Raw genomic sequence first — 21,714 nt, forward strand, 5'->3', positions numbered from 1 at the left:
GATTGATAGTTTGATTATTATCTCGGTAAATTAGGCCTTGTTTATTGATCCTTGCATTACTTAACTGTTTTTAGACTAAGAACAAGTGGAAAGAATCTAGAAAGGGAAGGCTCAGGTGTCTTAGAAGGATTCAAGCTTGGTTTCGAGGTAGGTGATTGTTTGATTTCCTGTAAGCGTGATATATGCCATTAATTGCTTCATTGTATGCATGTGTGTATGTGAATAAGGGAATGCAAATCAAATCTAATGCAAATGAGTATATATGAACAATTACATGCCATGAAACCACTACTTGATTGTATGACTATGAGCGTTGTTCATTATGGGTGTGATTGTGTTAACTGGAGTAGGTGTCACATTCTGACACATATATTGAATCGGGTGTCACGTTCCGATACATACATTAGATCGGGTGTCATGTTTCGACACAAATATTGGATCTAGTGTCACGTTTCGACACATATATTGGATCAGGTGTCACGTTTCGACACAATAACAGTTTAGGTGTGGGTTCTATGAGAGGACCACTCTGATTATTACATTTATGTCTACTTGTTGTTGATATTAGGAACTGTATGTTACTCCTGAAATGATAATTAATCTATGTATTTTGTATATGTGTGTTTACTGTGTTGTAATTGCTTACCTATCTTTCACTTACTGGGATGGCCGCGTGATCCTACCAGTACACTATGGTTATGTACTGATACTACACTTGCTCGTTCTGTGTTGAGTACATGACATCTTCAGGCGGCTACTGATAGAACTCGGCTAGGGGATCATTGATCGAAGACTGAATTCAAGGGTGAGCCAGTTCTTCCAGGCTGCCATGGATTCTTCCTTGTTTAGTCCACTTTTTTTGGACTCAGACCGTTTAGTTAGACTTTTCTTATGTTAGTTTAGGGGTTGCGCCCATTTTCCTTAGATTTTTTGGTTTACAGAGTTTTGGTATAATGACTTTCAGGTTCTAGGGGTTGAATTTCCGCAATAGTTATGTTAGTTGATTTGTTAAACTTTCGGAGTTTATGGGAACTCCATATTTCAGTAGTCATTAAAACTTGCTTTCGTATCTTTTAATGTTCTAGTTTTCGTTAAGTTGCTTAGTTGGGTTGCATTAATGGTTCTCCCACCGAAGGGTTAGTGTGGGTGTCAATCACGGCGGTTCAGGTTGTGACAAAGTTGGTATCAAAGCCTTAGGTTCGTTGATCTCATTGTACCAAAACAAGTCTAGTAGTGTCTTGCAGAATGGTATAGAGACGTCTGTACTTTTCTTCGAGAGGCTATAAGACTTTACGAAAACGTATTCCTTTCTTTCTTCGTGCAATTACTTGAATCCAATTGGCATATAGGTGATATAAATTGGTATCTTTCCTCCTTCACTCTATTGTCAGAACTAGAGCAACAGAAGTGGCAACATCAACACTAGCAAGAAAGGATGCGTCCTTCCAAATAAGCATGTTTCCCCGATTCAATGTGGGCATGTAATGGCTAGTGACAAACATGAGGTTTTTATTATGTTCTTAAGGTTGAAACTTTCATTTTTCATGGGTACTGAATCTGAACATTCTTATGATTTTCTTGTTGATTGTCATGGTTTGCTTTATAAGATGGATACGGCAAAGCTATTTAGCGTTGAGTTTATGAAATACCAGTTAAAGGGAGACACCAAAATATGGTGGTAGTCTCATGTTGAGTTCCGACTAATAAATGCACTACTCATGACTTGAGAAACATTTTATAGCTTTCTGTATGGAGAAATATATACCCTGAACTTTGAGGGATAGGAGGAGAGATAAATTTCTGAATATAGAGCAACATAATATATTTGGTGTAGCCTTTATAAGGCAAAATTTTGTGTTTTATCCAAATATGGTAATCCACTTTGCATCAGTCTAGATGAGTAAATTCGTCGTTTTGTGAAGAGATTAAGGTCAGATTTGCAGATTCAAGATTATAGGTGGTTGTTTTAATTTTTTTTTCAGGAAGTGATTGATTTTGTGATGGAGGTGGAAGGGGGTGAAATTAGAAGACTTTTGTAAGGGAAGACTAGATAATGAACACCATTACTTTGGAAAATGCATTTAGTATTGTTGGCATAACATGTATGGGTTGCTTAGTAAATGATGAAATTATGTTGCGACAGTTGAGGTTCGAATTTCTACTACGATTTCCTAGATTGAGTGTATATCAAAGAGGGTCATGATACAACTACTACAATATCAGTGTTTCTTACTTGGTTTAGTTATTAAGTGTGTTACAATTGTGGTGAACCTAGGCATATGAGGACGAAATCAGTGAGGCCGTGGAGGCCGAAAAAATGGTAATGCAGGTAGGGGATCAGTGTCTTCAGGCAAGGAGGTTGCCCGTCAAGATGCCATGGCTCAATTTTATGCCTTTCCGGGCAAGACCGAGCCTGAGGTGTCTGATGCAGTAATCACATGTGTTATTTTTGTCTGTGACTAAATGGCTACTGTTTTGCTTAATCTGGGTTCTACTTATTCGTATGTGTCAGTTCAGTTTCCCTTGGTATTTGATGCGGTTTGTGATGTGCTTGATGCCCTATCCAAGTTTCTACCCCAGTTGGAGAGTCAGTCATAGTCACCCAGGTATATCGTGCTAGTTTTGTTCTATTTATGGGTTTTTAAACTTGGGTTGATTTGGTTATTTTGGATATGACTTACTTTGATATAATCTTAGGCATAACTTGGTTGTCCCCTTATTATGTTATGCTTAATTGTATTACTAAGTCTATGACTCTAAAGATCCCAGGTAGGGAAAAGTTGGAGTAGGAAGGGGTGTACACGCCTAAGCCATCTAAGGTCATATCTTTCGTGCGGGCTAGGAAATTGGTGGGGCAGGGGTATTTGGCGTATTTGGCTTATATTCGGGAGATTGATGTTGAGCCTCTCTTTATTGAGTCTATTCCTGTAGTGTTTGAATTCAAGGAAGTGTTTCCTACCGATTTGCTTGGTATGCCTCCGGATGGAGATATATATTTTTGTATTGACTTGGAACCTGACACTCGCCGCATCTCCATTCCTCCTTATCGCATGACTCTGGCAGAATTAAGAGAGCTTAAAACTCAAATCCAGGAGCTTCTTGTCACTCCCCGAGCCTACAGCCTGGGTGGGACCAGCACTCGAAGACCATTGTTGGACCCAAGCGAACCCTTGACCTGGCTTTCTTAACTCAGCGGAAACCTAACTCAACAGAATAACTCAATGCAATGAAAGGTCATAAAACAACCCAACCGATAACATCTAGCCAAAAAGGCAACTCGAGCCTCAAAATAGAATATTTATAGATACATAGATGAGAGACTCAATATTAACTGGCTGACTGTCTATGAAGCCTCCATAACACTGAGATGGATGTTGGTACAGACCCCGCAACATCCTAATAAAGCAAAACTAAGAGAACAAAATAACCACGTCCTCCGGAATGCAAAGAGGCTCACCACTGACTCTGGAGTGCTCAGCTGGATCAACGATGTGTTGAATGTTGATCCTGGGTACCTGCGTCTGCATCATCATAAGATGCAGACCGACTTGCATCAGTACATTGAATGTATGAGTATGCGAGATGGAAAGCTAAACCACAACTTAAGCTTGAAAGGGGTACAAGTGAACACTTACCTTAGCTCTGTTCGACTCATGAACAACTGAACTCAAATGTAAAGCAATAAGACACATGCAATACATAAAGCTTGTAAAACATTAAAAACAACTTAGTTCATTAAGGACAAAGCAATAACAAACTCAACTTTACTTATATAAAAGTAATATAACTTTAATGGGAGATTCTTTAACCGACAACCACCACTATGAGCCTTAGTGATGATACAACGTTTTACCTCACATTGCCCAAGGACCATCCTATACCTTGCCGTGATATATGACCTTACTTAACTTAGTGGATCCACAAGCTTAATCTTACGTGATCATCTGAAAAAAATGACCCGTTAATTCCCATGTTTGGCAACATGGTTCTTATAGAGAGTTGAGTTAATATGAACTCGCGTCCCCAATTCGGTGCTCAATACTACTCCCAAAATACTTTAGCTCATAAGTGTTTTAAACACATCTTTCTTTAGTTTGAGATAATTGCTCAAAATCTAGCCAAAGGCTCACTTGGAATCAATGTTCCCTTTTCTTGAAAACTAGCCCAAAGGCTCTTTTGGAATCATAGTTCCTCTCTTACTCAAATGTGAAAACATTTATAAACTTCTTTGGGAATACTTAGTTCCCTAATACTTTTGAGAAATGAACTCAAATCTATACTCTTGACTTAACTTGAAACTCTATACTCTTTACTCAACTTGAAACTTGTGCCTTAAAATGAAGTTAAAATGTTCAATAAAGACTCTTGCAAAACTTTGAAGACTTGCTTTGACTTGCTTCCTAACTTCTAGACTTGGCTCTAACTTCACTTGACTTTGATTCGAACTTTCCTCGAATTGGATTATGAATTCAAGGGTAATGATCTCATGTTTATGAATGAGTTCGGGATGTCTAGATGCACCTTAGAGTGTTGAAAACAACTATAAAACATAGGTACATTACCAGGGAACATGTATGAAAAAGTAGGGAAAGAATGGGAAAGATTGGCGTCCTTAGCGCTCTGAGAGGCGCGGGGCACCAGCCTTCAAAGCTCAGAAGGCCTGGTGGGGGGCTCTGCATGGCACGCTGCCCCAATGGTGGAAGCTCAAAATCCCTTTTGGGGCGCGTTGGCTGGCGCGACGTCCCAGCCTTTTTTCCCGAAAACTTAACTTTTCTCCTTTGTTTTTCCAACTCTAAACCTTTTTAACTTCAAAGGTTCTAGCCCCAAACACTTAGAATCATACAACCCCTCAACATACACTATATTCAACTCAAAATCACAACTGAAAACATGTACCAAGACAACAAGGAACTTCAACAACACAACCAACAACTTCAACAACTGCAATCAACAACTTCAATAAACACAACCAATCTTTTCTCGGAATTAAAACGAGTTTGGCGTGTGGGGGAAATTAACCAACCCAACACTATGATCTCACATACCTTATTAGGGATCACCCTCAACGAAAACCACGACGACCTCGACGAACTTAGCTCCTTCTTCTCATTTCTCCTCTTCTCTCCTTTCCTCTCAAGAACCCTGACTTTCACTTTTTAAAGGGAAAAATGATTTAAAATCAGTCTATACCCTTAATATAACCAAAAGAAATGGTTAGGAAAAAGACCAAAATACCCTTACAAATTCGTACTAAACTGCCCTGTGCCAACAACCCAATTTCCAAAGGGCATAACTCACTCATACGAATTCGGAATCAAGCAAACTCAGCGGCGTTGGAAATATCATTCCAAGGGATTTCCAATCATAACTGGAAATTCACCTAACTAATATTGAGCTAGGATTTATGACTGCTCAAAGTTCACCAAAAACTCATTTTTTTTCCATACTGAACCAAATTTCCAGATTTTTAATTCTTTCCAAAAATGACTATTTCAAATTTCCAGCTTCTTCATAGTTATTTCAAATTGCCGGATGTTACACTTCTTGATAAAGGTTTCATACATCCTAGTGCTTCTTTGTGAGGTGCTCCTGTCTTGTTTGTTAAGAAGAAGGATGGTAGTATGAGGAATGGTGAATTTATCTTAAGCCATAAAGGAGTGGATTGATACCAGAATGACAAGCTTATGGATAAATAAGTCCCATTAAGTATACTTGGGTGAAGAAAATTGAAGATTTTTCTAAGAAAGTGCGTATAAAATTGGGTTAGTCCTTTGAATTTGATGAGTATACCTGAGTTTGAGGTGTCATGTCGATGAAAAGGTTGACTTCGTAGTAATTGTCAGGGCTAACTGAGCATAATGGTAATAAGAGTTCATGATGGATTGTGATGGGATGGAACTATATAATAAGATTATTGGTTAAGCAAATTTTGTATAGTAATTACGACTTTTGAGTATCTAAGGTTGCGATTTTCTAATATTTGGTGAGTAACGTGGTTGTATGGAAAGTTTAAAGAGATGGTGGGATACCACTTGAATTGAATTTAAAAAAGCTAGAGTCGTAAAAAAATGTGGGATGTAGTACAACCTTTAGAGAGAGGCGAGTGCAAGAATATTTTTATTTGATTGCAAAGGCTAAAGTTGGTATCAGATGTCTAAAGATCAAATTTTTATAACTTAAGTCAATGGGAATTTATGTTGTGGGATGGAGATGTGGTTAAGAACTATGATTGTTTGGGTATTATGAGTGTGTGTTGGTTGGTTCAGGTTCACTTCTAATTGTAGTGAGTATTGATTTGGAATTTTATCATGCTTATATGAGAAATGATTCGTCCCGATGATTGTGTCAAGGCCCTTGATAACATGTTGCACACGTATGTACGATAAACTTTGGTGGTAATTGGGAAACACTTTTGTTGTTAGTTAAGCTTACATACAACCATATTTATTACTCGAGTATTGAGATGACTTCATTGAGGCATTGTATGGAAGGGTGTGTAGGTATTCAATTGGTTGGTTTGAGGCTGGAGATGTGAAACCCTTAGGGGTTGATTTGGTGAAAGGTGCTCAAGATAAGGTGAGAAACATCCAAGGCAAGCTTCTAGCAATCCAGAGTCAACAAAAATAATATGCAGACCATAAGGTAAGGGACATGACATTCCACGCTGGTGAGCAAGTCCTTCTAAAAAGTGTCACCCATAAAGGGGCTGATGAGATTCGGTAAGAAGGGCAACCTTAGTCCTCGATACATCGGGACATTTGAGATTCTTGACTGTGTAGGGCCTGTGGCTTATAGATTGGCTTTACCGTGTAGTTTATCTGGAGTCCATCCAGTGTTCAATGTGTGCATGTTGAAGAAATATTATGAGGACCAAGGAGATAAAGTCCGTGGAAGTTCAATGGAAACATCCTCCAATTGAGAAAACTACTTATGAAACCAAGAAGGACATGCGATACAAGTATCCCCAGCAATTCGACGATTCAGATACTACTCTACTTTTGCCTTTACCAGTTCTCCTAGTTAATCACTCGGGGACGAGTGATGGATAAATTGGTATCTATTGTAACGACATGTTTCCGTCGTTATGGAAAAGCCAATGAGGAAATAATTTGGGCCAGAAAACTTTTGAGTAGTGACTTGGAAATTTCTAGCCTAGGCCAGACTTGGATGAAATCTGAGTCAGGTGAGGTCTAGGGAAATTTGGTAATAGACGGGAGGTTTGATTATGAATTTGATCACATGACTGTATAGCCAAGAAGTTAAGGAGCCTATACGGCTTTACGAAATCAAATTCGGATGAGTAGAACTCCCGAAACTGATCTTGGTATAGAAGGGTAACTTTTAAACGTCCAGGTTTGAAGGTGTGTTGTGAAATGGGAGCTTGAAACTCAAATTCCGAGCTTCTGTCTCCGTGCAAGCCGCTAGAGTGGGGCCGTTGTGGCGGGTTGGGTCCCGCTGTGGCGTGACAGTCGTGAGTTAAGTCGGGCAAGAACCCCAAAATCATTATTTTCTGTAAAACTTCGTTTTTGAGAGCTAAGAGGCGAACTAGAGCAGTTCTTAACAGTTTTCCACGATTTTTAGCGCTAAAGGTAAGATATATAATTACTCCCCTAATCCATTATTCAATTCTTAGAACTTAGAAACTTGAGTAATTATCATTGGGGGAGGGTTTTGGCCTGAAATTGATAGTGGAAAAATCTCTAATTGAGTATTGGGATCTTGGGTTTGACCTAGGATTGATAGTTTGATTATTATCCGATTAATTAGGTCTTGTTTATTGATTCTTGAATTACTTAACTGTTGTTAGACCAAGAACAAGCGGGAAAAATCCGGAAAGGGAAGACTCAAGTGTCTTAGGAGGATTCAAGCTTGGTTTCGAGGTAGATGATGGTTTGATTTCCTGTTTGTGTGATATATGTCGTTTAATTGCTTCATTGTATGCATGTGTGTATGTAAATAAGGGAATGCGAATCAAATCTAATGCAAATGAGTATATATGAACAATTACATGCCATGAAACCAATACTTGATTGTATGACTATGATCGTTGTTCATTATGGGTGTGATTGTGGTTGTGTTGATTGGATCAGGTGTCACGTTTCGACACATAGATTGGATGGAGTGTCATGTTCTAATACATATATTGAATCGGGTTTCACATTTCGACACATATATTGGATCGAGTGTCACGTTCCGAGACATGTATATATATTGAATCGGGTGTCACATTCCGACACACTAATAGTTTGGGTGTGGGTTCCATGAGAGGACCACTGTGATGATTACATTTATGTCTACTTGTCGTTGATATTGGGAACTGTATGTTACTCCTGAAATGATAATGGATCTATGTATTATGTATATGTGTGTTTACTGTGTTGTAATTGCTTGCCTATGTTTCGCTTATTGGGATGGCCACTTTATCCTACCAGTACACTGTGGTTGTGTACTGATACTGCACTTGCTCGTTCTTTGTTGAGTACAGGGCATCTGCAGGCGGCTACTGATAGACCTCAGCTAGCTGATCATTAATTGAAGACCAGATTCAAGGGTGAGCCAGTTCTTCCAGGCTGCCATGGATCCTTCCTTGTTTAGTCCACTCTTTTCAGACTCAGACTGTTTAGTTAGACTTTGCTTATGTTAGTTTAGGGGTTGCACCCCTTTTCCTTGGATTTTTTGGTTTACAGAGTTTTGGTACAATGACTTTCAGGTTCTAGGGGTTGAATTTCCGCAATAGTTATGTTAGTTGATTTATTAAAATTTCGTAGTTTATGGGAACTCCATATTTTAGTAGTCATTTAAACCAGCTTCCGTATCATTAAATGTTCTAGTTTTCGTTAAGTTACTTAGTTGGGTTGTAGTAATGGTTCTCCCACCGGAAGGTTAGTGTGGGTGTCAATCATAACGATCTAGATCGTGACAATATATCCCTATCACTACTATTTTTTGTGCTGAAGCAATAGCCATAGAAGATGGATTGCCTATTGTGTGAGCTATCATCTAATGCTTTGACTATATAAACTCATTCATTACATTAATTAATTTTAAGTGGGTATCTCTACCATCTTATAGTTAAGCAATGTCAATATGTCTAGACTCTAGACTATAAATTTCATATTTTCTTTGCCAATACATAATTAGGTGTGTGCATGTAATTAAACCCAATTATTACAGAAAGAGACTCTTGGTTATATCTAGTACCCAATAAGCTACTTTTATATTAAGAAGGTATTAGGTTAAGTTTCTAAGTGGTTCAAACTAGTTCATAAGCATATTTTTTTAAGCTTATCATATAGTTGACAAATACTAAAAGTGCTTATAATCTGAAATCAACCATGTTTGGCTCGCGCTGATCCAAAAAATAGAAGGAGCTTTTATTTTTATTTATCAATATCCATCTACTCAGGCTTTCACCCAAACAACAGTTCTGAACGAAATTAGAAATTACACATCCACTCTTTTTATTTTCACTACATATATATAGTAGACATTTCAAAGCACACTCATTAACCACACCACATAATATTATTTCAAGTACATATATTTATGTATCACTTGATGTGGTAACTCTCAATATCTTTAGTGATATTGAGACACAATTCCATGAAAGTGTGTGGATCTGGCACATTTGCATTCTTCTTTTCATATTCCAAGATCCACGTAACTAAGTTGTTTTCACCCTTTGTCTCAACATGAATAGTGAGGTAAAATGATTTGTAATACTCTAACATATCTCCTTCAATCATCTTTTTTTTAACGAACTTCTTTTCTTCATCTATTTCTTCAATAACTTCCTTTGCCACCATCTCTTTCCCATCTGCAAACAAATATATATACTAAAAAATTCATAGATTATTTGTTTATCATGTTCTCCTGTCACTACTAGCATCGTACTTTAGCGGTAGCCATAATTTTACTGTTCCTATAAGCGTTCTTTCTATATATCCTGGTGTCTCTATTATTACTATTTTGTTATCTATTAATTATTTTGATATATATCCTATCCATAATTGAATTGTTTTATTTATATCTGCTACACAGTCTAAATCTAAAAAATCATCTCGTTTAGTTATTTCTGATATTTGTTTTTTCTTTGGATATTTAGGTAATTTTGCAATCTCTAGCTAGTGTATAATATCTGTTGTAATATCCCTCTATTATTATCTTTGCAAGTATGTATATTTTCATATTTTTATCATACTAAAGTCCTGGATCCAATTCATGAATTGATTAGTTTGAGCTATATAATGTGTTATTTATTAGTTTGAGTTAGATATATATAAATTTTTTTAAGAGCTATATAATGCGACGAAAATCTATATAAGTGGAGCCAACAATAAATATTGAAACCAAATATAATACGGATTTACCATGGGTGAATTTCCATAACCTAACAGAGTCAATAGTGCCCAATTCACCTTCACGAATATCCACTTTTTGTATCTTATCAGGGCATATGTTGCACATATGATGTGGTTTGTACATAATTATTTCATGGAACACATCTCCATCACACTTGATGTTTATCTCAGAAACCAATTTACCTTCAAGACTCATTTTTCTTTAAGTTTATAATAACAATTGTGTGGTTCATCATTAGCCAACGAGAAGGGGGGCTTCACCTGATCACTCTGAATCCGCTCATCAGGAAGAGAGAAAGGAAGAGGTTTTTTCTTTAGATAAAGCGGATGGAAAGAGATTGATACTTATACTGATATCGAGCTGGAAGAGCACTGGATAGAGACTATAGGGTCTCATCCCTGCTTCAACCAAGAGATAGGGAGACAGCATCGTAGCATGAAATGAGCCAATGCCAAGTGCTCATGATGAGTAGCTCTGCCTTTATATAGTTACACAGTGTCAATATGTGTTAGACTCTAGACTGTAAATTTGGTATTTAGTTTTTTGCCTATACATAATTAGGTGTGTGCACGTAACTAACTACACACAATTATTACATAAAAAGACTCTTGGTTATAGGTAGTACCCAGTAATCTACTTTTATATTAAGAAGGTATTAAGTTAAATTTCTTAGTGGTTCAGACTTGTTCATAAGCATATTTTTAAAGCTTATCATATAGTTGGCAAACACTTATAATTCTCAAGTGCTTATAATCCGAAATCAACCATAAGTTGGTCATTTTAAATTTATGATTTTACAGCTTATAAGCACTTTTAATTTGACTAATCACTTTACAATATAACCTTTTCTATTTTTTTTGTACTCCCTAAAATGTTCTTCCTAGAACATAACTTTGAATTATCCCTTTATTTTATTTCCTTCATTTGTTCTTTTTATGTGTAACTACTTTTAAATTATTTTTAAAAAATAGATTTAACGACATTAATTCAGTCATTATTTTAGAAAAAAAAGTTTATCAACATTATTTTACCAAACACATTATTTGTTTATTATCAATTTTAGCACCCTACGCGTAACCACTTGTTTATAAAGAAATGATGCCTACCCCCAACCCCACCCCCCACCCCAACCAAACTCTATATCTCTTTTGCAAATTTTATGTCGAGATTAATTACAGACATGTTGTTTTAGAATTGGAGAGGGACCTTGTGCATGCCAAAAAATTGGCAGATTAAATTAGGACTATTATTGTTGAGAAGATGAACTAACTGACATTTTTTTTAACCAACCACCAACCAAATTAGTTTTATTCCTCTTTTCATTTTTGCACAACTAATTACATCTATATAATAACGTGTTCAAACTGAAGTATAAGTCATATGAATTAAAGTATTTTTTACCTTCAGCAATGACTTTTCACCACAATCCATCTTTTTTCTTGTTATTATACTCATCACTTTTTGTCATTAGCAAGCAACTATGTAATTCAAACAGAAGCACGACATCTTCTTTAAATAACTCTGCCCGAGCTTCCTAAGCCTAAATTGCTACATCTTCTTGAAAGGCATAATAAATAAATATGCCCTTTAACTTAGCTTCAAATCACATTTATGTCCTTCAACTTTGGGTGTGCACAAGTAGACACTTAAACTTGTATAAAGTTGAACAAATAGACACACATATCCTACATGTCATTTTTTGTCCTACGTGTATTGTTCCACGTAGGACTCATGTTTCTACTTGTTCAAGTTTATACAAGTTTAAGTGTCTACTTATGCATACCCAAAGTTGAAGGGCATAAATATGAAATGAGGCCAAGTTTAAGGCCAATTTATGTATTATGCCTTCCTGAAATCCCAACTTTGCCTAAGCCTAAATTCCCTGAAATTCAAAAACCCGAGCTGCCAACTCTGCCAAAGCCCGAATTTCCAGAAATCACAAAGCCTAAACTTCCAACGTTGCCAAAACTCGAGATTCCTTCCATTCCTAATTATAAGCCTGAATTGCCAACTTTGCCAAAACCATAAATCCCACAAGTGCCTAAAAAGCCTTGAGCACGTGGCATATGAAATTTATCTTTCCCTTATTGAAGTAACATAGTTAAAATGTAACATTTCATTATGTAGTGTGACCATGTATGTTTGCCTAATATAATGTTCTTGTGTTTTGGAAGGATTATTTATGTGATTGATTATGTAGTTGTTCTGTCATCAGTTCACTAATATAATGTTCTTGTGTTTCTAGTGGTACAATACACACATCGTTTATGTTATTTGAAAACTTCAAATATTTGAGGTGGTTTTTACATTAGCTAATTTTGTAGTTCCCTATCACTACTAAAAAAACCTAAAATTGGCTATGGACAAATTCTGCAGCTAAATAATAAAATTTATCGTTGATCCTATTTAACAAAATTTTGTAGTTCCCTATAACTATTAACGTTCGATACTAATGTGTGTCCTCCGCACCCTCTTGTCTAGGGTCATATCATTGGTAACCTGAAGTTGCGTCAATTCTTTGTCCTATCACCTCTTCCCAGTACTACTTCGGTCAACCTCTACCTGTCCTTGTACCCTCAATAACCAACCTCTCACACCTCCTCACGGGTGCGTCTAATCAGTGGCGGAGCCACATGTAGTTAAGGGGTGTTGTCCGACACCCCTTCGTCGGAAAATTACATTGTGTAGCTAGAATAATTTTTTTTATGTATATATATTACATATTGACACTCCTTGACTTCTATACGATTTTATTTCTTTATATTTTGACACCTCCAGGCGAAATTCTAGCTCCATCACTGCGTCTAATCATCTCATCTTTACATCTCCAAACCATCTCAGTCTCGCTTTCCTCATCTTGTCTACCACAGATTGATCCTAGTAAGACCACACATCCACCTCAACATCCTCATCTCTGCTATAGGAATCTTATGGACATGGGAATTCTTGATTGGCCAACCTTCAGTCCCATAAAGCAATGTCGTTCGAATCACCAAAAAAAATATCCTTATTTGACCGGATTAAAAAGAGACTTTATAGAACTTACCTTTGAGTTTCAGCGGTACCTTCTTATCACACAAGAGTTTAGAGGCAAGTCTCCACTTCATCCACACCACACCAATACAATGTGTGATAGCATCGTCGATGTCCCCACTCCTTGAACTATAAACCCTAAGATACCTAAATCTATCTCTCTTAAAGATATTTTAATTATGTAATTATTTTAAAATATAATTATATTTAGTAGAGATGATAGATGTTTCTATAGCTATAGTTAGTTTTTCCTTCTTTTTTATAGAAGAAAGTACGATAGGATATATATTTTTTATTTTTATACTATTTTTCTTCTTCAATCCCCTTTATAAAAAAAATGGTACAGTTGAAAGGAAAACACATACATTGACTAATTTCCAGCATAGAGAAAAGAAAAGAATAAGAAAAGGGAAACTCTTATGCAATCCAAATAGTAGCTTTTATTTATATTATATAAGCAGAATTTTACAAAATAGAAATTACATATCCACTCTATTTATTTTTGTTACATATATATAGTAGATATTTCGAAGCACATTCATTAATAACACCACACATTATTCCAAGTACATATACATATGTATCACTTAATGTGGTGAGTTTCAATATCTTTAGTCATGTTGAGAGCAAATTCCATATATGTGTGTGGATCTGGCACATTTGCATTCTTCTTTTCATATTCAATAATCCAAGTAACCAAATTGTTTTCACCTTTTGTCTCAACATGAGTAGTGATGTAAAATGATTTGTAATCCTCCAATATATCTCCTTCAATTATCTTTTTCTTAATCAACTTCTTTTCTTCATCTATTTCTTCAACTATTTCCTTTACCACCTTCTCTTTCCCATCTGCAAAAAAAATAAAATTTAAAAATAGTAAAGATTCCATACTACTAATTTCATTTTTGAATGATCGATGATTTGGATTATATTGAATCTGAACAGGTTAAAAACGATTTGAATCAATATAAGTGTTGGATCAAATTAATGACCCTTATATATATATGTGTGTGTGTGTTTTATTCTTATGCTATCATGTAAGAAATATAAAACTAAAACAAACTAATAAAGACTAAAACTAATGAACCATATTCTACCAGAAAACAATAAATACTAAAATCAAATATAATGTATGTTTACCATGGGTGATGTTCCAGGAATTAACAGAGCCAACAGTGCCCCATTCACCTTCATGAATATTCACATTTTGTATCTTATCAGGGCATATGCTTGAGATATGATGTGGTTTATTCCCTAAGATCTCATGAAAAACATCTCCATCACACTTGATGTTTATCTCAGAAACTAACTTTCCTTTAAGGCTCATCTCTCTTATATATATCAAAAAGTTATAATAACAAGTGTGGTTCATCATTACATGAGTATCTCTGCCCTTTTATAGATAGACAATGCCCATATGTCTAGACTCTAGACTAAAGTTTTGTATTTCTTTGCCTATACATAATTAGGTGTCTGTATGTAATTACACACAATTATTACAAAAAAAAAAGACTCTTCCTTATATCTAGTAATAACTAGTACTTATTAGTACACAATAAGCTACTTTTATATTAAGAAGGTATTGGGTTAAGTTTAGGGAAAATGCATAAGTACCCCCAACTTATGCCCGAAATCTCAGAGACACACTTATAATATACTAAGGTCATATTACCTCCGTACTTATTTTATAAATAATTTTCTACCTCTTTTTGGCCTACGTGGCACTATCAACCAGATAGCTTGAAAAAATTGTCAACACGTGTTGGGCCCAGAAGATAATGCCACGTAGGCCGAAAAGGGGTAGAAAATTATTTATAAAATAAGTTCGGGAGGGTAATAGGACCTTAGTATAGTATAAGTGTGTCTCTGAGATTTCGGGCATAGATTGGGGGTACTTATGCATTTTCCCTTAAGTTTATAAACTGTTCAAACTAGTTCATAAGCATATTTTTTAAGCTTTATCATATAGTGGGCAAACACTAAAAGTGTTTATAAGCCGAAATCAGTCATAACTTGGTCATCTCTAATTTATGTTTTTACAGTTTATAAGCACTTTTAATTTAACAAATCATTGTACAATTTTACCTTTACTATCCTTTTGTACCCCCTAAAATGTTCTCTCTAAAACATAAATTTGAATTTCTCTTTATTTTATTTCTGTCATTTGTCCTTTCTATTTGAAAATACTTTTAAATTAATTTTTTTTGTAAATAGATTTAACGACATTAATTCAGTCATTATATAATTAAAAAATATCAACAACATTTTACCAAATACATTATTTGTTTATTATCAATTTTAGCACCCTACGTGTAACCACTTATTTATAAAAGAAACTATGTCCCCCACCCCTCCACAAACACACCAAACACTATATCTCTTTTGAAAATTTTATGTTGAGATTAATTATAGACATGTTTTGTATTAGAATTAGAGAGGGGACCTTGTCCATGCCAATGCTAATTTTATCCAGAGCAATAGAAGAGGGATTGCCTATTGTGTGAGATATCATCCAATGCTTTGACTATAGAAACTCATTCATTAATGATGCAACTACTAGAAATTGAGCTTTCAGTGGCGACTAATTGCTACTGAAGCCCAAAAAGTCGAAATAAAATTATTTTAGTAGCGACTTGAGCGCCATGGCAACTGACAAGTAGTTCCATAACTAAATGTTATTTATGACAACTTTTTAAGAATGCCACTAGAAACTCCTATTGTGGTGATAATGGTTGCCACTAGAAATATTTATTCTACAAAAATAGTTCCAATAACTTAAATATTGGGTAGGTTGCCACTAAATATTGACTTAGCCCGAATTGTCACATTTACCTGAAATCCCAAATTTACCAAAGCTTGAATTCCCTGAAATTTTGAAACTTGAGCTGCCAACTCTGCCAAAGCCTAAATTGCCAGAATTCCCAAAGCCGGAGTTTCCACCATCTCCAAAGTTTGAACTTCAAATTTGCCAAAACTAGAGATTCCTGTCATTCCTAAGATTGAATTACCAACTTTATCAAAGCCAGAAATCCCTCAAGTGCCTAAAAAGCCCTGAGTGCGTGGCGTGTGAAATTTCTCTTCGCCTTATTGAAGTAACATTGATCATATGTGTTTCCCTTTGTTGTGATAAAATCATTTCCAGCTCTCTGTTTTGGAAGGATTATTTATGTAATTGTTATGCCATCAATTTACTAATATAAGGTGACTTTTACCTTAGCTAATTTTGTAGTTCCCTATCACTACCAAAAATAGGAAACTGTTGCAGGACAAATATATTCTTTAGTTAAATAGTAAAACTCAACGCTAATTCTATCTAGCTACGAATTATCAAAAAAAAAATTATTGTTAATTACGAGTAATTTAGCGATCATGAATCATCTAGATTTTTGTAGTGTATTCATTTGCATTGAAATCTCTTATTGACTCTAGAATGTGATTCCCTAATTACTTATCCACTTTTCCTTTTGTAGTTGTCCTTAATTACTTGTCTATTTTGACAAATCAAGAAAGGACAATTGTTTTTTTACCTATTATACCCTCAATTAATTACTTTGAAAAAGGTAGAACTTTTTTTAAAATCTTAAATTTTTAATTCATCCACTTCATAGTTAATAGGGGTAAAATGGTAAACTTATATGTCAATAATTATAGATGTGTCAATTCAAAAATGGACAAGTAATTAGGGACAGAGGGAGTATTTCAATATGCAACATTGCTTATCATTTTAAAATTTTAAAACATTTTTTTTGTAAAAATTTACAATTGTCACGTCATTAAATAGGTACCAAATATAAGATTTTGGGGAATTATGACTATGGAAGCTAACTTAGCTAAGTTGAGTGACTTTTGAAAGACAAAACAAAGTTGAGCGACTCTTAAGGCCATTTGGGACATATGTAAGGATGTTTATTAAACATTCAATCACCTAAACAACATAATGTTAGATTAATTAGGTAATACTTGTTATACAAGTTAGATTAATTAGGAGGTTATTGTTGAGAAGATGAACTAACATAGTTTTTTCATACCAAACCACAACCAAAGACTAATTCTCCAATTTTTACTTTCACTATATAAACTTGTTTGAAGTGAAGTATAATGCATAATCAACAAAAGCATAAATTACAAGTCTTGAAGCATTTATCACCTTTATACAATGGCTTATAAGTATACCCCATCTTTTTTCTTGTTATTATTTGTCACTTTGTTTATAACAAGTAGTTATGTGATTCAAGCACAAGCGCGCAATCTTCTTGATGTAACCATCCCTGAGCTTCCTAAGCCAGAATTGCCACATTTACCTGAAATCCCAACTTTGCCTAAGCTTGAATTCCCTGAAATTCCGAAACCTGAGTTGCCTACTCTACCAAAGCCCGAATTTCCAGAAATCCCAAAGCCGGAGTTTCCACCATTTCCAAAGGCTGAACTTCCAACGTTACCAAAACTCGAGATTCCTATCATTCCTAAGCCTGAATTGCCAACTTTGTCAAAGCCAGAAATCCCTCAAGTGCCCAAAAAGCCTTGAGCGCGACCGAAGCAGCATTGTTAAAAATGTATTGTGTTGTGTGATCATATATGTATTTCTTTGTTGTGCTATACAATCTGCCATTTGAAACTTTCCTTCGTATTTTTTTTTGTCATCACTTCATTAATGTACTTGTGATTCTAATGACATTATACATATCTCTCCGTTTCATTTGTTTGATTTTGACTTGACACAGACTTTACGAAAGTAAAGAAAACTTTTGAATATTGTGATATCAAATTAAAAATATGTAGAATGTACCAAACTGTCTTTAATTCTGTAATCTTAAACATGCATGTCAAGTGAAAACTTGAAACTAAAGAGTTAGCCTAAATAAGAAAATGACATTGTTTTTTAAGTGGACAAAAGATGAAAGTAAGACAGACAAATTGAAATGGAATAGTTTTTCGTTCATGAGCTGAGGCACCAATATACATCAATATCACCAAATTTGCTATTAAAATATGAGACAGTTAAAAGTTGAGGTCATCCTTGTCTTCGTCGTTACAATTTTGGTTTGAAAATTCTCTTTTGACACTACCAATATTACATAAGAAAAAAGTTAATATTTGTCCTTTGGTTTGATTAAATTTGTTCTCTGATGAAATGACTAACTGTAATCGAGCCAAATATTGCAACGACGAGGACATGAATGACCACATTAATTTTACGAATGGAAAAATTAAACCCTTTTACATAATTTTAAAGCAAATCAACCCTTTTCCATATAATATATTTCCCCCACTATGTGGAGGTAACTAAATTATTGAAATAAATTTTACATAATTAATGTAGCCAATTATGGTCATATGGTTCAATAATAAACTAAAATAGAAATTCAATTTCACCATCTCTATATTTCTATCTGACACATATACCGTGTGTTATGATTTTGAGAGACCTTAGCCACATGGTCCACTAAGTTGCTCAGAGGCAAGTCTCCACTTCATCCACACCACGCCAATACAATGTGTGATATCATTGTCGATGTCCCCACTCCTTGAACTATAGACCCTAAGATACCTAATGTCACGCCCCGAGCCTACACCCTGGGCGGGACCGGCACCCGGAGACCATTTCTAGCCCCAAGCGAACCCTTGGCCTGGCTTTCTTAACTCAGCGGAAACCTCAACAGATTAACTCAATGCAATGCAATATTACAAAACAACTTAACTTATAAAATATGGCCATAAAGGCAACTCGAATCTCAAAATAGAATATTTACATATATATATAGATGAGAGACTCAAAACTAACTGACTGACTGTCTGTCTATGAAGCCTCTAAAATACTGAGATGGATGTTGGGACAGACCCCGCAACATCCTAATAAAACAAAAACTAAGAACACAAAATAATTGAGTCCTCCGGAATGCAAGGAGGCTCACCATTGACTCTGGAGTGCTCAGCTGGATCAACGACGTGCAGGATGCTGATCCGGGGTACCTGAATCTGCATCATCAAACGATGCAGGCCAACTGGCATCAGTACATGGAATGTACGAGTATGCAAGCTGGAAAACTAAGCAACAAAGGCTAGAAGGAAAACTGGAAGAAACTGAATAGCTTACCTGGCTCAACTTAACTCAACCTGACTGACTTCTTTCAATATAAGGCAATTTAAAACAAGTGCGATATAAAGAAAGATTGCTTAAAACATGCTATGAACTCTGTGTGTATACAAGGATACAATAAGCCTGAAATGTGTATAAAAATACAATGAACTGATGTATATAAAAAATACAATAATCTCTGTGTATGAAAAATACAATAACTGCTGTGGGAGTTTCTCTAACCGACAACCATCACATAAGAGCTATAGTGATGATACAGCGATCGACCTCACGCTGCCAGAGCATCTTATACCCGGCCAAAGGTATAAGACCTGAACTGCCTAATGGATCCACTAGTCTAATCTGAAAAGGATTCATCTAAAAAGTATGATCCTTTTCTACCCATGGTGGCTAACATGGTTCTATGGGGGCTGTGGGTTCTTTGAACGCTCCCCCAATTCGGTGCTCGATACTACTCCCAAAAATGTACTGGCTCTTATGTTTTTAAAACATATTTCTTCCTGCTGATATGAGATAATTACTCAAAAACTAGCCCGAAGGCTTTTTGGAAATCTCAGTTTCCAACCTTGTTTAAATGTAAAAACATTTCTTTAAAACTTCTTTGGGAATACATAGTTCCCTAATAACTTTGAGAAAAGAACTCAACTTTAAACTCTTTACTTTACTTGAACTCTTGGCTTGATGTGAAACTCTTAACTTAACATGAAACTCTTAACTTTTGACTTGACTTGAAACTCAATACTTAACTTGGAACTTGAGCCTTAGAATGAAGTTAAAACGCTCAATGAAGACTCTTGGAAAACCTTAAAGACTTGCTTTGACTTACTTACTTCTAAGCTTGACTTCACTTGACTTGGAAACTAACTTCACTTGACTTGTAGTTTTACTTGACTTTTGGAAGTACCTTGGAGTGTTGGAAACAACTAGGAAACATAGGTATAATACCTAGGAACATGTATAAAAAAAGAAATGGTGAATGAAAGGGAAGGATTGGTGTCCTTGGCACTAGCAGAGGTGCAACAGCCCAGCCTCTTTTTCCCCAAAAATCCGACTTTTTCCCCTTGTTTCTTTCCAATTCTAAACCCTCTCAACCTCAAGGTTTCAGCAGCAACACTTAGAATCATAAAGACCCTTATTATACAATAGATTCAACTCAAAAATCACAGCCAGAAATCTGTACTAAATCAGCAAGAACTTCAACACAACACCACTACAACTTCAACAACCAATAAATCTTCTCTTGGAATTAAAAACGAGTTGGTGTGTGGGGGTATGAACCAACCAACACTAAGGATCATAAAATCCCTCAATATACAATAGGTCACAACTCAAATACACAGCCCAATCCTGTCCCACAACCAACAATAACTTCAACAACACAACTAACAACATCAACAACAACTAACAACTTCAACAACTTCAACAACAAATCCAATCTCTTCTCAAATCATAAAAACGAGCTTGGTATGTGGGGGGAAAGGATAAACCCACACTAAAGACTCACATACCTTGATAGGGATCACCCCCGACGAAAATCCACAATGATCTTGACAAATCTTGTTGATCTCCTCTTTCTTCTCTTCTTCTTCTCCTTCTTCTCTTCTTCTTCTCTTGAACCCTAACTCTTTCTCTTTCAAAATGGGACAAAATGATCCAAATATCAGCTTAATACAACAATATAAGCTCAAAAGAAATTATTTGTGAAAAGACCAAAATGCCCTTAAATTTCCGGAACGGAATCCCTGCCAACTGCCCAACTTTCAAAGATCATAACTCGCTCATACGAACTCGGAATCGAGCAAACTCAGTGGCGTTGGAAAGATCGTTCCACAAGCTTCGAAACCATAACTGGAACTACTCCTAAATCATCCTGATCTAGGAGTTATGACTGCTCAAAGTTGGCCAAAAACTCACTGATTTCCACACTTAGCCAAATTTTCCAGATTTTAAATTTTTCCAAAAATGACTATTTCCAAATTTCAAGCTTCTTCATATTCATTTTTAAATTGTCGGATGTTACACCTAAATCTATCACTCTTAAAGATATTTTAATTATGTAATTATTTTAAAATATAATTATATTTAGTAGAGATGATAGTTGTTTAATTTCTATAGCTATAGTTAGTTTTTCCTTCTTTTTTATAGAAGAAACTAGAAAGTACGACAGGATATATATTTTTTATTTTTATACTATTTTTCTTCTTCAATCCCCTTTATTAAAA

General features: G+C 35.4%; 3 protein-coding genes and 1 pseudogene across 3 annotated transcripts in view; 2 read left to right on the forward strand and 2 right to left on the reverse strand.

Annotated features, from left to right (window-relative positions):
* Window positions 1-16,450, forward strand: part of LOC125812112 (protein PELPK1-like) — a 30,892-nt pseudogene extending 14,442 nt beyond the window's left edge.
* Window positions 1-21,080, reverse strand: part of LOC125812075 (putative clathrin assembly protein At2g01600) — a 272,019-nt gene extending 250,939 nt beyond the window's left edge. The window contains exon 1 of the mRNA XM_049491565.1: window positions 21,071-21,080. The gene's annotated coding sequence lies outside the window, so the exon portion shown is untranslated. The remainder of the gene's footprint in view (window positions 1-21,070) is intronic.
* Window positions 13,979-14,722, reverse strand: LOC125812095 (kirola-like). Its single transcript, XM_049491590.1, has 2 exons — window positions 14,536-14,722; window positions 13,979-14,244 (listed from the first exon to the last, which is right to left on the reverse strand). Exons 1-2 carry the CDS (start codon window positions 14,720-14,722, stop codon window positions 13,979-13,981), a joined length of 453 nt encoding a protein of 150 aa, XP_049347547.1.
* Window positions 17,527-18,097, forward strand: LOC125812103 (protein PELPK1-like). The gene has a single exon (XM_049491597.1). The coding sequence runs from the start codon at window positions 17,552-17,554 to the stop codon at window positions 17,918-17,920; it is 369 nt and encodes a 122-aa protein (XP_049347554.1). The 5' UTR covers window positions 17,527-17,551; the 3' UTR covers window positions 17,921-18,097.
* Window positions 21,081-21,714: the final 634 nt, after the last annotated feature.

Source organism: Solanum verrucosum, unplaced genomic scaffold (genome assembly GCF_900185275.1).
Source record: "Solanum verrucosum unplaced genomic scaffold, falcon-dt-bn FXZP01000603.1, whole genome shotgun sequence".
NCBI classification, from domain to species: domain Eukaryota; kingdom Viridiplantae; phylum Streptophyta; class Magnoliopsida; order Solanales; family Solanaceae; genus Solanum; species Solanum verrucosum.

Coding starts and splice junctions, on each gene's coding strand:
- LOC125812103 (XM_049491597.1), top strand. CDS start 17,552: ATGGCTTATAAGTATACCCCATCTTTTTTCTTGTTATTATTTGTCACT.
- LOC125812095 (XM_049491590.1), bottom strand. CDS start 14,722: ATGAGCCTTAAAGGAAAGTTAGTTTCTGAGATAAACATCAAGTGTGAT. Junction 14,245..14,535: donor TTCCTGGAACATCACCCATG/GTAAACATACAT, acceptor TTTTTTTTGCAG/ATGGGAAAGAGAAGGTGGTA.